Source organism: Vespa crabro, chromosome 8 (assembly GCF_910589235.1).
Source record: "Vespa crabro chromosome 8, iyVesCrab1.2, whole genome shotgun sequence".
In the NCBI taxonomy this organism is placed as follows: domain Eukaryota; kingdom Metazoa; phylum Arthropoda; class Insecta; order Hymenoptera; family Vespidae; genus Vespa; species Vespa crabro.
This window is the reverse complement of record NC_060962.1, coordinates 7538727-7553420: the sequence shown is the minus strand read 5'-3', so window position 1 is coordinate 7553420 and position 14694 is coordinate 7538727. Positions and strand designations below refer to the sequence as shown.

Here is a 14694-nt window from a genome sequence, read left to right as displayed (position 1 = left end):
AATAACATTTTTATTTTTCATCATTAAAATATATATATATATATATATATATATATATATATATATATATATAAAAGTAATTACAAATTATAAAAAGAAAGAGACTTATATATATATACACATATATGTGTATGTATAATATTCAAAGTCGTAAATTTTATAAGTTAACAATACATACATCAATGAATCTTAATTTAAAATAAACATGAATCATTGTATATCTTATATTATTATATATTATACAATGTTTAATAAATTTATATATATATTGTTATTGTTTAGCGTTTCTTCCTAAATGAAACTAATTTAAAAATAGCACCATTTCAATTACAAGAAGGATCACTCTTAAGATTAAAAATAATCAACAATAAAAATATATAATTAATATAACAATTTGAACAGATATTAAATATAAAATTAATAATACTTTAGATAAAAAAGAAATATATTAAAAATCTGACCAATGAAAACTTATCAATAGCTTCTAAAAGCGCAAGCACATAGACAAGAATATCATTTTTCAAGCCAATATTTCATCATTCGTCAGTTAGTTCCTATTAGTTAGCAGAACATTATCCTCTGGTCTAGGTTGACGCTTATATTGTTCCTGCGATACTAAATATACCGCTAGTGCTCCAAAAATAATTAAAAATATTCCAATAGTGTTTACCAAGATTCCCTCAGAGACAAAATCTTTATAATTACTGAAATATAAAAGTAATATCATTTTCTGATTATATTAAAACACTTATTTAATTATTATCAGTATGAACTAACGTTATAGAGAAGATTGCTTTTTCGTTAAGTCCAATTAAACAAGTTGCGATACTTCCAATAAAAGTTGCTACACCAAAGTAAACGTGTATTGGCATATAAGTTGCCCTTAACGATTCATGTAAACCGGGATAAAGAAAAGTAATACATCCTGCAAGCAGCTGTTGAAAATATGAACATGTATGAAAAGTGTACGTTAAAAATGAATACGAACATGTACGTAAAAATAAATATATACATGTATCTTAAAAATTCATATCATTTAAAATACATAAATCTAGATAACTTTTATAGAAAGTTCATTTACTTGGAAGCAAAATAATATCACACATGATAATCCTATCCAGCTATGTAAAGTATACATATTTGGTGTAGGCGGATTCTTTAAATTATGACTGTCAAAAACAGCGACCAATGCAATAATTGTTAATAAAATAGTAATCGACATTAATCCAGTGTGTATTAATTTTAGTCGCCTCTTTCGAACGTTTCTTTGCGTTCTATATATAAGCATAGCTAAAATTAAAAAAAGAATAATTCTTTTGAGTTCTATCGTTGTACACCTAAATGTTTTTCATATAATCAACTTTTGTACCATTGCCATAAAGAAATACAAATCCGATAGTCATTAATAAAGGATGCCAATTAAATTCAAGACTTGGATTAGATGTCCAAGAAAATCCACCTCTAAATTGTGTAATCCATACTATCATTAAAATAATGAAAACGATTCCTGTCAATTCTAAAATTGTAAGTAGAAATGTAAAACCTTCTTCAGGTTTATTCACGGGTGATCGAGGTTGTTCTGTTTGCTCCATATCTGAAAAACAAAAAGACGAATATATATATATATATATGTTTACATTTAATAGATAAGAATTATTGATTCTTTGATAACAATATAACATAGATGTAATGATCTATTATAAATAACTTTCTTATGATTAATAACATTTTTCCAAAAGCAGTTTCAACAGAATACTAACCTGTTAAAAGACTGTATGAAGCATGCATGACAATTATAAATGTCCTTTATTACTATGTAATCATTTATTTGTCATATCATCCATGTACTACAAAGAAATATTGTCAACTCAATAATACATCACTACATATAAAATAAATATAGCAACATATAAACGAATATACACACATACACATACACACATATACAATTTAATTTTACTTTAAAATAAATTAACATACATAATTAAAATCACATATAACACATATGTTTAGGGGGAAAAAGTATATCATGAAATTATATGCTTACCTAAGAATTTAAAAGATTGTAAACAGGTGTCAGAACATCCAACAGGTGTGTCTATATCCAACAAGATTCACGAACTATAAAATGAGATCAATAATATATAAGTAAAATTTTTTAAACGCTCAAAGTCAATATATATGCATATATAGATATATGTATTTATATATATAAAAAATAATCTTAAAGATAAAATAAACATTTACATTTATATCTCAATATGAGTCAGAAGGAAATAACAAAGAACGTTGGTGCAACTTTATACATGAAATAATATATTAAATTAAATTATTACTATTTTCGTTTAACAAAATTGTATAAAATAGAGAAAAAAAAAAGAAAAAAGAAAATTTATTAAAAGAAACTTTTCAATCTATAAACAATATGAATACTCACTCACAATATATATATATATATATATATATATATATATACACAAGCTGCCTGTTACAGATCCGCCTCTACTTTGCGCTCTACATTAAATGTAGCAGAAAAAAATAGTTTCGTTATCGATCGGAAACCTTCGGAAATATTCGTACCACTACCGACGTAAGCGAGAATATTCAAATATTTCCCGTACGTATCGATAAAAATTGACATTTATATTTATCATCACTTAAAAAGTAAATAATATAAATAACTTTCTTTTTATTTATTTCTGTTTTTTTTTTCCATAATTGAAATTAGTACGATTTAAATTATTTTTATTCAATATTTACTAAAAGGTGAAGTGTATATCATATTAACGATCTAGATTAATTTGTAATAGTTTTAAACTTCTAAACCAGGATAATCTATGAGATTTCTTTTTTATGATAATGGAAAATATAAGGTATTAAATTACTTGATAGAATTTTTCAATAATTTATATAACATCATTTCATTACATCAAACGATGTCATTTCCTAAATGTTTGCACATTTTTCTTGATACTTAGCCTTTTCATCCAAATATAATATATAGTTTATTAAATAAAACATTTACACAACACCATACTTTTACTGCAAAGAAACACAAATCTTAAGAATTGTTATATCCTTAATAAATTCTTGTATACATATTCGAATTATTTTCTAAATAAACACATCCTTGGAAATAAATAATGATAAAACATTCCATTAATAAACATTATATACATTCTACTTTAATGAAGTACATTTACTATTATATTTCTTTTTTTTTTTTTTATTTATCTTTATTATTTTTTTTTCTTTTTACTTTTTTGATCTTTCCAAATATTTAGATTTCTGCGGGATTTTTATTTGCGTGGATCACTGTACTGTTCTCCTTAATATTGACTGTAGAAACATCAATTGTATGTTTAGCCTTATACACACAAAGTAGTTAATATTTCTAATCTAAAAACACGTTTATATAGAGATAAATCACTTATGAAGTTCATAAAATTTCAAGCATTAGTAAAAAATAGCTGCACGAGAAAACCGTGTCTATGAATGATAGCTTCGCAACATAATACGATCATTGCACCCTGCATTTCTGTATAATCAAGGAAGACAACGTGATTGTTCGTTCGTATATTCTTTTTTTTTTCTTTTTTCTTTTTTTTTTTTTTTTTTTTTTCTTTTTGTTTTACTTACGCATATTATTTTTACAGTTTTATTAAATATAAATTGACTTGTATTAAGAAATTAATGTGCGCTTTGCACAAATTATGCACGATATTGTCACCAATGCTAATTCGTGCATGCTCCTCACTGCAAAAGATGTAGATTTAATCTCAACTGTAACAAATAAAGAATTAATGAACATAAGAGATATAGAATTTGTATCATATCAAATAAAAGTGAAATACAAAAATACAATGAAAATAAAATAAAATTATCTATATGTAGTAAATAATTACTTGATACTGTCTTCTTTCTAACATCAGCATACTCCTCATGATTCATAGGATAATCTGGTATTGTTGAATGACAACTGATATCCAAATGTCCATTATCTCTAGTATGTAATGCAGATATCTCTATCATTAATTTAGCAGTTGCAGATAATAGATGTTTACTATGGGGAGTATGAGGATAGTGATGTACCAATGTGACATCCACCTAATGCAAAATACATTATTAGTTGATAAAAACCAAAGAATATTACTTTTAGGAAAACAAAAAAATATTGACAAGTTTTTTTGAGTAATGTGTCGTACCTTTTAAAACAACATGCTTGTTGTAATGTGTATAAAGTGCATTAATAGTAGTGCTTATTGCATTAGACAAACCGTGTTAGAAGAAAAAGAAAATGTGAAGGAATCCAAGACATTGTGCTTTAAAACTATTTGACTCCTACAGTTGCACTACAGGTGATGTAAATAAGTCCAAGAAAAAGATTCGCATATGTGCAGTCTTGAAGTGCACACACAGGTGTCTGGTCAAAATTTTCCAAGGGTCTCTTTATCCACAATGGCCAATGCTAGGATATTATACAAGAACGTGTAAAGCGTGATTAAACGAAGCGTGATCTGATTTCTAATTCATAAGTGATATTAAATGTAAAAAAGTTGCACTCTGAATGCACTGGATTATTAAACAAATTGCAAATGCAAGCAAAATACTTACTACGCCCAAGATCTAAAAACTAGAAAACACATACAGTGTATTTCTAAGTGCAGTTAATCTGACTGTGATATAACACAGAAAATAAGTGTATTTAAATTGTCTCCGAAGCTAACATACAAATGAGTGTACGAAATTGAATTACATTACAAATAAATATTTCAGTCATGTTTTGTAGTTTATATATCCTAAGAAAAATTCATGTATTTATAGATCACTCATTTTGTCATCTTTAATCTTTGAAATTATTTTATAAACACTCTCCCATTTTGGTATATATATATATATATATATATATTCGATGTATTAGATGAAATGTATGAGAAGAAAAATTTGATTCAATATTTTAATTCACGTTGAATACCTCCTTATGACTGTGATGTTTATAAATGATAACTAAAAAGAAATAAATAATTTTCTTATTTTTCATTTCTTTCCTACGAGACAAGTCAAAAATGTTGTGTAATTTAATTAGAGTGCAATATTATCGACATACCCTTTTGATATGCGTGGTATTGTGAAATGATACTGGTGCATAAACTTTATTGCATTATGCAATATGTCAACATTTAATAAATTCCATCACAATGTAATATATAAAGTGTTATAGTAAGTAGACAATGCAAAATCTATTGTTTGATCCTTATAACATATTATTTAATAATACTTGATAAGAATTGAAATATCTTCTAATTGAATTAAAATAAATATTTCTTTTTTTTTTTTTTTTTTTTTTTAGAAAAAGATATTACTATGTCAATCTGAAACCGTGAAAGAAATCACAATGTAAAAAATAAATTTTGGAGGATAATATTTAAATATTATGATTCTACATATAGTAGAGATTAATGAAAAAAGAAATTTTTCCACTACGTATTATAAAATTGTAATACAATATTTTTCACTACATGCCATAAAATTTTAATACCAGTTGTTTCATACTCAGACCCAATCTTAGGCGTAGACAGCGTGGATGGTCTGCAGGATGTAACACCTCTTCAATAAAGTAAATCTCAAGTGGAACTGCTTATACCTGCAGTGCTATCAGCATAAAATGGAGAGTTCACTAGTGCAGTGTTTTCACGATTTCCATGTCGATCCTCCTCAAAGTAGAAGGTATACTCTTGTAAAGTACAGGTCAATCGATGGTCGATGAAAAGTTTGCAGTGTACATTGACATCTCCCATCTTCCATTTAGCCAGTTGTGATCCATGAAACCTCAAGAACCGCACATGACCCATATCGATCGAAAAATACTGCACTAGTGGGATCGTTTTCCAATAACTATAACTACACAAAACACCCATTTACAGATATAATAAATACATGCAAAGACACACATCAAATGAATATCTCAATGTGTATATTAATTCGCGTACGTACGCGTGCATATCACTGATTAACACATATAACGCTCGTGAATAATAATAATAATAATAAAAAAAAATAATAATAATAATAATAATAATAGCAATAAAAATTGTCCATGTGCATATCAATGACTAAGTTTCCATAAACACTGACATTGTGGTTTAAAAAATATCTGCACATTGACATAATTAGAATGTGTACATATCGGTATTATGTGAGAAAAAAATTGATAGAATTAAGGCAGGAAAGAATACGAGTTTGATTAGAGCGAACTATGAGTTTTAAATAAATTGTGATGATTTACATTCCTGAGTTCTACCAATAGCGATAGAAGATAACATTTTAAAATGTATAGATAGGTTGAAAAATATCGTGTTTAATCTCTATAGCATGTGTAGTTTGTTACATCAATGAATTTTCTCATGTATATATTTCAAATCATGCATAAGAAGAGAAAACACTATTGCTTTATTTATATTATATGTATATATATGTGATGTTTTCGTATATATATATATATACATACATACATATATATATATATGTATATATATATATATATGTACTTATGCTTATGTAATATGCATGGGCACCCACGCTTACCTACATACATGTGTTTACGTGTATGCATGTTTTGTGTGCTGATACCTCTTTTCCATTTATAAACCAAGTTAAATGAGGAACAGGTGACGCCGCTGAGGACGAACAGTTTGCTTCTAAATTGTCACCGACCATATAAATGTTCTTTCCAAATGTAATCTTCGGATTTTCAGTCTGTGGTACTATTAACAAAATATATTATTAATACTTCATAATGGTATAAAATATTATTAATATTTTGTAAAAATATACTGATATATTATATACAAATATATTATATATAAATGTATCGTCGATACTGTATACTATTACATATAGGAGGTTAATTTTAATTTTTTTTTTTTTTTTTTTTTTTTTTTTTTTTATACTTAAACAAAAAAAAATGCATGATATGATAAACGAAAGCTATACTAACCTATTACTTTCATTTGTACATTATCGGAAGGTTTTGTATAAATAGGAGTTGACATAGAAGCTGCACAATAATATGTACCGGACACCAAAAAACTAACGTTCCTTAGTTTGATTGTCGTGCCATTTTCCGAGTACTAAAGGAAATATCGTATTTAATTAGAGAATTATGAATGAACAAGAGAAAATTAAATTTCCTTTTTTTTTTCTTTCTTTCTTTCTTTCTTTTTGTTTTTTTTTTTTTTCCTTTTTTTCCTTATCTCTCACCTCCATAAATACACCGTCGATCCCCGGTATAACGAACGGTGGATTTCTTTCTTTTATATATTGAAATATTTTTTCATCATCCTTTAAGAATTCTATCTTATATAATTGATCTTCTGGAATACTATGATTACAATAGAGTGTTGCCGTACTGCCAGACTTAACGTATCGCGGTGCAATTAGCTGCACATCCACCGTACAGCTTGCATCTAAAAGAAAACATTTATTATTATCAATAATAATTTATTTGTTTATCTTTTATCCTAATCATTATCTCAATTCACAGATACGCATATCCCATATAGATTTGTTGTTTCGATATAATTAGGATGAATTTTTCTAATTAAATTATTATTATTATTATTATTATTATTATTATTATTATTATTATTATTATTATTATTATTAATAGTATTATTATTATTATTATTAATAGTATTATTATTATTATTAGTATTATTATTATTATTATTATTATTATTATTATTATTATTATTATTACATGTTTACAAATTTTTTTTTCTTTTTTCTTTTTTCCTTTTTGTTTTTCTTTTAAAATTCAAATAAGTGTCAGTGTAAAACGATAATCCTAATTATAGAATAGATTTGAAAATTAGAGAAAATGATTTCGTAAAATAATGTCTAGGTCGTTTACAACGGCTTGCGGTGATGTCCTGTTGCTGGGAGGTGTTACCGTATCGATCACAGGAAGCGCGTGTTACGTACCGTATATTGGATATTATTAAAGAGATTTGAGATGCTCTGTGGAAACAGTAAACATATGAATATTTCTATCGGTGTTATATTGATAGAAATATTAACTATCAACAAAAATGAAATATTTTTTATAATTGACATGGTTACATCGATCCACGAAACAATTTTCTTTTTTTCAGAATTACATCAATTTTTAATAAATTTAATGAACGGATATCTTAAAACACAGACAATTAACATGCAATTTGTTTAAAGATTAGTTCGATAAATTATAAATATAAATATAATGATAGTGTCATTCTTTTAATTTCATTATTGAATATTCTTATTTATTATATTTGTGTTCAATTGATTTCTTTCTTCTTTCTTTTTTTTTTTTTTTCTTCATGTAATATGATTAGATTCCTTGCATGTATATATATATAAATATATATATAATATACACATATATACATATTAAATATATACATATATAATATATATTATATATAATATATTCTATATTAAATATTATATATATGCAAAAAATCCTTTAAAATGAAGATATTTAATAATATTTAATGTTAAAAAAATATTTAATGATAAAAAAAAATGAGCTTCTTAAAATGTATTAAACAAATGTAGTTCATTGGAATGATAACTTACGTGAGAATAATTGTACAATATATAAGAATACGACATTTTTCCAATGGACAAATGAACGTGGCATTATCGAAGACTGCGTTATATGTATGTATATATATATATATATATATATATATATATATATAATGTATATATATATATATATATATGTAATATATATATATAATATGTGGAATATGTAATAAAATTTTTTATTTATTTATTTATTTTTTATTTTTCCTTTTTTTATTTATTTCTTTTTTTTTTTTTTCTTTTTTGTAATTCTACTTTTGCTTATTACGAAAGAGTGCGCCTATGTTATAATATATATGTGCCTTTAAACTACACAAACTTCGTGCGGAGTCGTCGCTACAACTGACACACTACATTCGATCGTTCAACAGACCTCCATAGACTACAAAACATAGAGTGGAATCTTAATATTATATATTATGAATGTGGACGAATATATGTATATATTATTTTTTGTTAGAAAATTTATAGACACAAATTTTGTATATCATATATTCATGTATATTGTTCCTCCATTTAATTTAAAACAAAAATATTTTTATTTAATTACAACTTCTACAAATCTATATACATATATATGTATATATATATATATACAATCATATATATATATATATATGTATATATATATATATAGTTATTTATTAATGTTATATAATTAAATTATTGTACCTTCTATATTTTACAAATCATTTTGTGACATTTTTCATATATAATATTTAAAATTCCCGCCTTTTCAATTGAGTGAATGGTTTTCGATTTTCAAGATCCCTTGTCTCTCTACGTTATTTTTTATTCTTTTTTTTTTTAATTTCGATAATGATAATTTCAATAAATATTTTCTGTAACTGGTTTAAAAATTGTATGTATATATATATATATATTTTTATGAAATCATTTTTAGATTTGATTAAATAAAATGAAGTAATTATTTCTTTTTTATTTATTCAAATTAGTCTATATTATCGAAAAATTGACGTTGTAAGCGCATTTATAAGTGATGCTGGGTAAAATTTTAACGTAAAGCAATGATGGCGCCATCTGTAAATTCTTAGGTCAGATATTGAACTAATTTAATGCCGCCAACTTTGTATCTAAATTTGTTGACCTTATTTTTTTACATTAATTAATGGTACTATAATGTTCGCATATAATTCTAAAATTGTTTACAATGTATTAATTTTTATGCTTGATAACGCGCTTAATAATATTTAAATAAGGAAAGAATATTTCTTAAAAAATTATCGTGACATTGGTTTACTGCCAATCTTCAAGAAAACTCAAATGATATATCCCTAGTATCGTAAATTCTAAATCTCTATGTGTAATGATAATAATAATACGTGAAAGCTTCAATGATTCTGTCAGCGAAGTACAAAATGTAGAAAATGTATTTGAATTGTTTAAAAAGTGTAATATAAACTACAGCAATATGGATAACAGAGTTTTGCGATCGGTACGACGTGAAATGACACGGGATGAGTGTAGAAAATGTTTACGCTATCTAGGTAAGATTACAATAAAAATAACTATTTCTTTAATAAGTAATATAATTATTAGAGCTCGTTGTGTGTATTTTATCTTTGCATAATTTTTCCTTCAATGAACATGCATTATTACCTTATTTTTTCTTTAATTCATTTCTTTTTTTGCTTTACCTTCAACATTAAATGGCTTAATAAAGTTAATATGATGATAATGTGATAGAATTTAATTTAATTTTATTTTTGAAGAATTTTTCTTTTCTCTATAATACATGTATTCTACTACATGTACTATATATTATATCTGACCTTACATATTAATTACACATCATTAATTTAACATCAGTAATATCATTATGGCATTGAATTTCATATATTTCAATGATAAGAATTATAGAATTATTTCGAGCATTTATAATGTATTAAATAGTAAAAGAACATAATGATTCCATGAAATTTTTCATTATATAGAATTAGATGCTTATGGGAATATGGTATCAGTCTTGCGTGCTCAAGGACCTTTAACTAGTAACAAACAAAGATTGCTGCAAGAACTTACTAAAATTCTTCATATTTCTAATGAAAGGCATCGTGCAGAAGTACGTAGAGCTGTTAACGATGAAAAACTCACGATGATAGCTGAGCAGTATGTATCTATTTATTCTAATTTGTAGTATGTGTGTGTATATATATATATATATATATATATATATATACATACATACATATATATATATATATATATATATATATTAGTAATATAGTATATATAATATATTTAATATAAAACAGGTTAAATGGACCAAATACTGCTATAGACTGGATCATGGAAGGCCGTCGTTCAACTCCACTTTTACCTAGATTGAAAGCAAGAAATGCTTTTACAATGTTAGCAAACAGTCTATCGCTTGCAACTTCGCGTGCTAATGACAATTGTCCGATCGAAGAAAACAAGGAGAAAGAAAAAGGTGATTTATTATTTTGAATGGACTGATGAAAGATCTTTAATGAAAGATTTAATATGAAGCCTACTCCACTTAGAATTGCTACCTCAAATAATTTTTTTGTTTAACAGTTTATAGAAAATCTTTTATCTCAAGATTATATGATCTTGGGGTGGTGATGTAGTTATGGATACATTTTTGTTCTATCCATTTTATTTTGGTGAAGCCATTAAGTTGACCTTCCTTTGTTTAATATAATGCTACTTCTTTTTGTTATGAAAATTGTAAAGAAGTCGTAATTGCATACAACCATAAAAAACTGGTCAGTTGTTAGTTTTTTTGTGTAATATTATTTGGAGTGACTTTTTCATATATTTTTTTTCAATACCTTATTAACCTCTAAATGTTCATCTTAAATTAGATATACTAGACGAATCCAAGAAATGTTTCAAAATCGAAAAAAAATCAACAATTGAAGCAGGATCATGTAATGCTCAAGCAACCATCAACCGAAGAAAAAGGTCAATACACGAAGCAAATAAGGTATTTATTAGATTTATAATTATATTTTATAAATATTTCTTATATTTATAATGACAATAACAAAACGAAAATCATATTATTTCTAGGTACTAAATATTGACATGGATCAAGAAAGAAGGCCTATAAAAATCAAATATCAAGATATTCAGCAAGTAAACACTACCAAGCAAGATCTTTCCTCGTTTTCACCGCCACATAAGGTTTTTTATTTTATAAATTTTGATCTAAATTTTTTACAAGCAATCTGCAATTATTTACATATTTAAACTTAATTCATTGACATAAATATAAAATATCATATGTAATTACATAGGTCTTGGTGTTATCTTCTAATTCATTGGAGACATTGAACCATGCTAATGAGAATGAAACATCGATCGAAACTAATATGGAGCAAAGTGAAACAACTATTACATCACATCAAGGTGTTACTGTTATCCCCTTATCTATGACATGTGCAGGATCTAGTCGAATAGGTATAAAAATAATTCTTTTCTTTATCAAATAATCTTCCTTCATATATTTTATTTAATATTTATTTATCTTTTATTATAATAGCACCTTCTAAGGATGTACTGTCAGAGAGTACAAATACTTTGGTATCAGTTCATTCAACTATGAACTGTAGTACCAAAGTTACTACATGTGCAACTAATTCCACCAAGAACAAAGATAAAACAACAGTACAAAATAAGCATAATACAAAATTATCGATGAATACCGAAACATTAGATAGTTTACCACACATCAGAAATAATGATACACAATTAAAAAATCAAGATGTACAATTAGGTGATATGTCGTTTTTTGATAATTATTTTTATGTATATATATATATATATTTTTTTTTTTTTTTATGATATTTATGATGATTTTATATTTATATTATAGCTCTAACTTCAAAACCTGAAGTAATAAATTCCAGTTCTTATGTAAAAAATGTACCTTCGACAGTCCAATCTAATGTAAAAACTGTTTCATCTATTAAATCTGCTATATCAAGTATGTATTTGCAACATTTAAAAATATTATATGTATATTTTGCTATTTTTTGTTTTAAGCAATATCATTTTTTATAGCTTATCCACGATTTGCAGCTCCTGGAACTATGGTATCAAGCGGTCCTGGGCCACCTAGTGTTAAATCTGTTGTAACAACTTTAGCATGTAAAAAACTGCCAGTTGCGATAATCAATCAATCTACTGCTAAAATGGTATCTATCGAAACAATTGCACATATATATATTTGATATATGTATACTATATATGTTTATACTTATTTTACAGTGTGTGACACTAAATTCTGATAAAACTGTAAATATAACTAATCATCCTAATACAAAATTAACAACTAAAACTAATGTAATAGTAATACAAAAAGGAAGTAACAAAGGCATAATGTTGTCTCATGCAGGCAAGGTATTTTATCTTATTGATAAAATCTTTAATATCTTTTATAATAATTATATAACAAAATTAACAATTTATTATTTTCTAGGAAGTATTAGGCAAAGTAATAATGGGAGGAAAGAAAATATCCGTTGCTAACCAACAGAATCCAAATACTATTAACATTTTGCCAAATTCTATTAATTTAGATAATGGCAGTCAAGCGTCAACAATGTTAACAGCTACGCATGTAGATACTATAAAAACAAATATAAAGGTAAATTATTTTGATATATACTCTTATGTTTTGCTTTGAAAATATAGTTTTCTTTTTCCATATAAATTCTATTTACATAAAACTTGTCGTAAGACATTGTTCATATGCCCTTTGCAGGAACAAAAGTAAACTATGTATATACAGCACCATAGCACCTCTCCCTTTTATTAAATAATAATAGTTGTTATAAATAATCCAGTATTTCTCCACTATACTGAATTTATTCAATAAAATTGCAATATAGAGTATAAGTAGTCGCTTATTACAGGAAGGAGATAGCAATGAAGTGCATTTAAAAGATACTGGATCTTCTTTGAAACCTAACAGTTCGATTACTACATTAGAGGAAACAGTATGTAGGTAAGAATAAAATCGTAATTAATTGAGAAAAATACAGAATACATTATATAATTTTTTGTTGATCAATTTTTTTTTTTTTTTTTTTTTTTTTTGTGATAGAAAATCTATAGAAGTCTGCAAAAAAATTCATTCCCAAGTAGAAAATACTATGGATCTTACAAAACTTAAAAGTAACGAAGAAGACCGTATAAATCATAAGCAATTTGCAGATATGCAAGGTATGCTGTAATATTGAATGAATGAATTTTTTATTATGATTCATTACGTTATTATTTCCTTAAAAAAATTTCAGAATCATTGATATGCTATTGTAAAAAATTGTTCTTTTATTCATATTGTAATATACTTTTAATTATTTTATATAAGTTACTTGTATTTATAATTATACTTTATAATAAATTTTTATATATTTTTGGAGAATATTTATACTAGATTCAAAAAATACATGTTATCTTGTGTTCAGATAATTCTTCAAATAATCTACAGAGAGAAGATTCGATGTGCGGTATGGAAATCAACACCAATATATTTGAAAATGGATTCCAATCGACTGACATTAATTTAGAAAATTTTGAGTGCCTGGTTGAAAATGGTGATCATATCCCAGAAGATAAAAATAATTCAATATCTGTTACTTATGAAACAAACCCGAGTGATTCGTAGTAGTAGATTAAAATCTAAAAAATACATTTTTTCAATGCTATAATAAAAAAAAGGCTCATGATGATTTATAGTTTCAAAAACATACATTTTATATAAGAATATATATATGTTCAATTCGTAAAATATTTTAATACTTAAAAAAATGTAATGTATATATATCGTACTTTCAGTCCAGTAATTGTTAGAACATATGTGTGTGTGTCTATATATATATATATATATATATATATATATATATATATATATATATATATATATATATATATATATACATATATATTTATATATATTTATATATATACATATATATATATATATATTTATATATATATATTTATATATATTTATATATACACACATTGTTTTTTAAATATTCAAATAAATTATTAATCATAAAACAAACT

General features: G+C 25.1%; 3 protein-coding genes across 9 annotated transcripts; 1 reads left to right on the top strand and 2 right to left on the bottom strand.

Moving 5' to 3' along the window:
• Positions 1-260: 260 nt before the first annotated feature.
• On the bottom strand, positions 261-2587 carry LOC124426318 (plasma membrane ascorbate-dependent reductase CYBRD1). 4 transcript variants are annotated; one of them, XM_046967861.1, is made up of 7 exons: positions 2438-2587; positions 2048-2121; positions 1761-1847; positions 1370-1594; positions 1082-1290; positions 778-935; positions 261-704 (listed from the first exon to the last, which is right to left on the bottom strand). In XM_046967861.1, the coding sequence occupies exons 3-7, from the start codon at positions 1786-1788 to the stop codon at positions 548-550; spliced, it is 777 nt and encodes a 258-aa protein (XP_046823817.1). In that variant the 5' UTR covers positions 1789-1847; positions 2048-2121; positions 2438-2587; the 3' UTR covers positions 261-547. The 4 variants fall into 4 exon arrangements, with proteins under 4 accessions (XP_046823817.1, XP_046823818.1, XP_046823819.1 ...); XM_046967862.1 differs by lacking the exon at positions 2438-2587 and adding an exon at positions 2248-2377; XM_046967863.1 differs by lacking the exon at positions 1761-1847 and having other exon boundaries at positions 2438-2585.
• Positions 2588-2889: 302 nt separating this feature from the next.
• LOC124426317 lies at positions 2890-8980 on the bottom strand. Its single transcript, XM_046967860.1, has 6 exons — positions 8620-8980; positions 7261-7466; positions 6998-7130; positions 6631-6764; positions 3906-4107; positions 2890-3783 (listed from the first exon to the last, which is right to left on the bottom strand). The coding sequence occupies exons 1-6, from the start codon at positions 8681-8683 to the stop codon at positions 3683-3685; spliced, it is 840 nt and encodes a 279-aa protein (XP_046823816.1). The 5' UTR covers positions 8684-8980; the 3' UTR covers positions 2890-3682.
• A 970-nt stretch (positions 8981-9950) lies between these two features.
• On the top strand, positions 9951-14485 carry LOC124425898 (BRCA2-interacting transcriptional repressor EMSY). 4 transcript variants are annotated; one of them, XM_046966931.1, is made up of 14 exons: positions 9951-10139; positions 10587-10761; positions 10908-11083; positions 11481-11602; positions 11689-11802; positions 11916-12078; positions 12161-12394; positions 12494-12604; positions 12700-12815; positions 12889-13020; positions 13100-13267; positions 13536-13627; positions 13727-13845; positions 14091-14485. In XM_046966931.1, the coding sequence occupies exons 1-14, from the start codon at positions 9959-9961 to the stop codon at positions 14288-14290; spliced, it is 2103 nt and encodes a 700-aa protein (XP_046822887.1). In that variant the 5' UTR covers positions 9951-9958; the 3' UTR covers positions 14291-14485. The 4 variants fall into 4 exon arrangements, with proteins under 4 accessions (XP_046822887.1, XP_046822886.1, XP_046822888.1 ...); XM_046966930.1 differs by having other exon boundaries at positions 12682-12815; XM_046966932.1 differs by lacking the exon at positions 13727-13845 and having other exon boundaries at positions 12682-12815; positions 14091-14216.
• Positions 14486-14694: the final 209 nt, after the last annotated feature.

Bases quoted from the DNA above. Each gene is read 5' to 3' on its own strand.
- LOC124426318 (XM_046967861.1), bottom strand. From the start codon at position 1,788: ATGCATGCTTCATACAGTCTTTTAACAG. The intron at 1,595-1,760 runs GTTAGTATTCTG...TTTGTTTTTCAG, and splicing joins TTCATACAGTCTTTTAACAG to ATATGGAGCAAACAGAACAA. The intron at 1,291-1,369 runs GTACAAAAGTTG...TTTTAATTTTAG, and splicing joins TGTATTTCTTTATGGCAATG to CTATGCTTATATATAGAACG.
- LOC124425898 (XM_046966930.1), top strand. From the start codon at position 9,959: ATGATAATAATAATACGTGAAAGCTTCAATGATTCTGTCAGCGAAGTA. The intron at 11,803-11,915 runs GTTTTTTATTTT...GTAATTACATAG, and splicing joins CGTTTTCACCGCCACATAAG to GTCTTGGTGTTATCTTCTAA. The intron at 12,079-12,160 runs GTATAAAAATAA...TTATTATAATAG, and splicing joins TGCAGGATCTAGTCGAATAG to CACCTTCTAAGGATGTACTG.
- LOC124426317 (XM_046967860.1), bottom strand. From the start codon at position 8,683: ATGCCACGTTCATTTGTCCATTGGAAAAATGTCGTATTCTTATATATT. The intron at 7,131-7,260 runs GTGAGAGATAAG...TATTTCCTTTAG, and splicing joins TCGACGGTGTATTTATGGAG to TACTCGGAAAATGGCACGAC. The intron at 4,108-6,630 runs GTATCAGCACAC...ATTTTGCATTAG, and splicing joins GGTTTATAAATGGAAAAGAG to GTGGATGTCACATTGGTACA.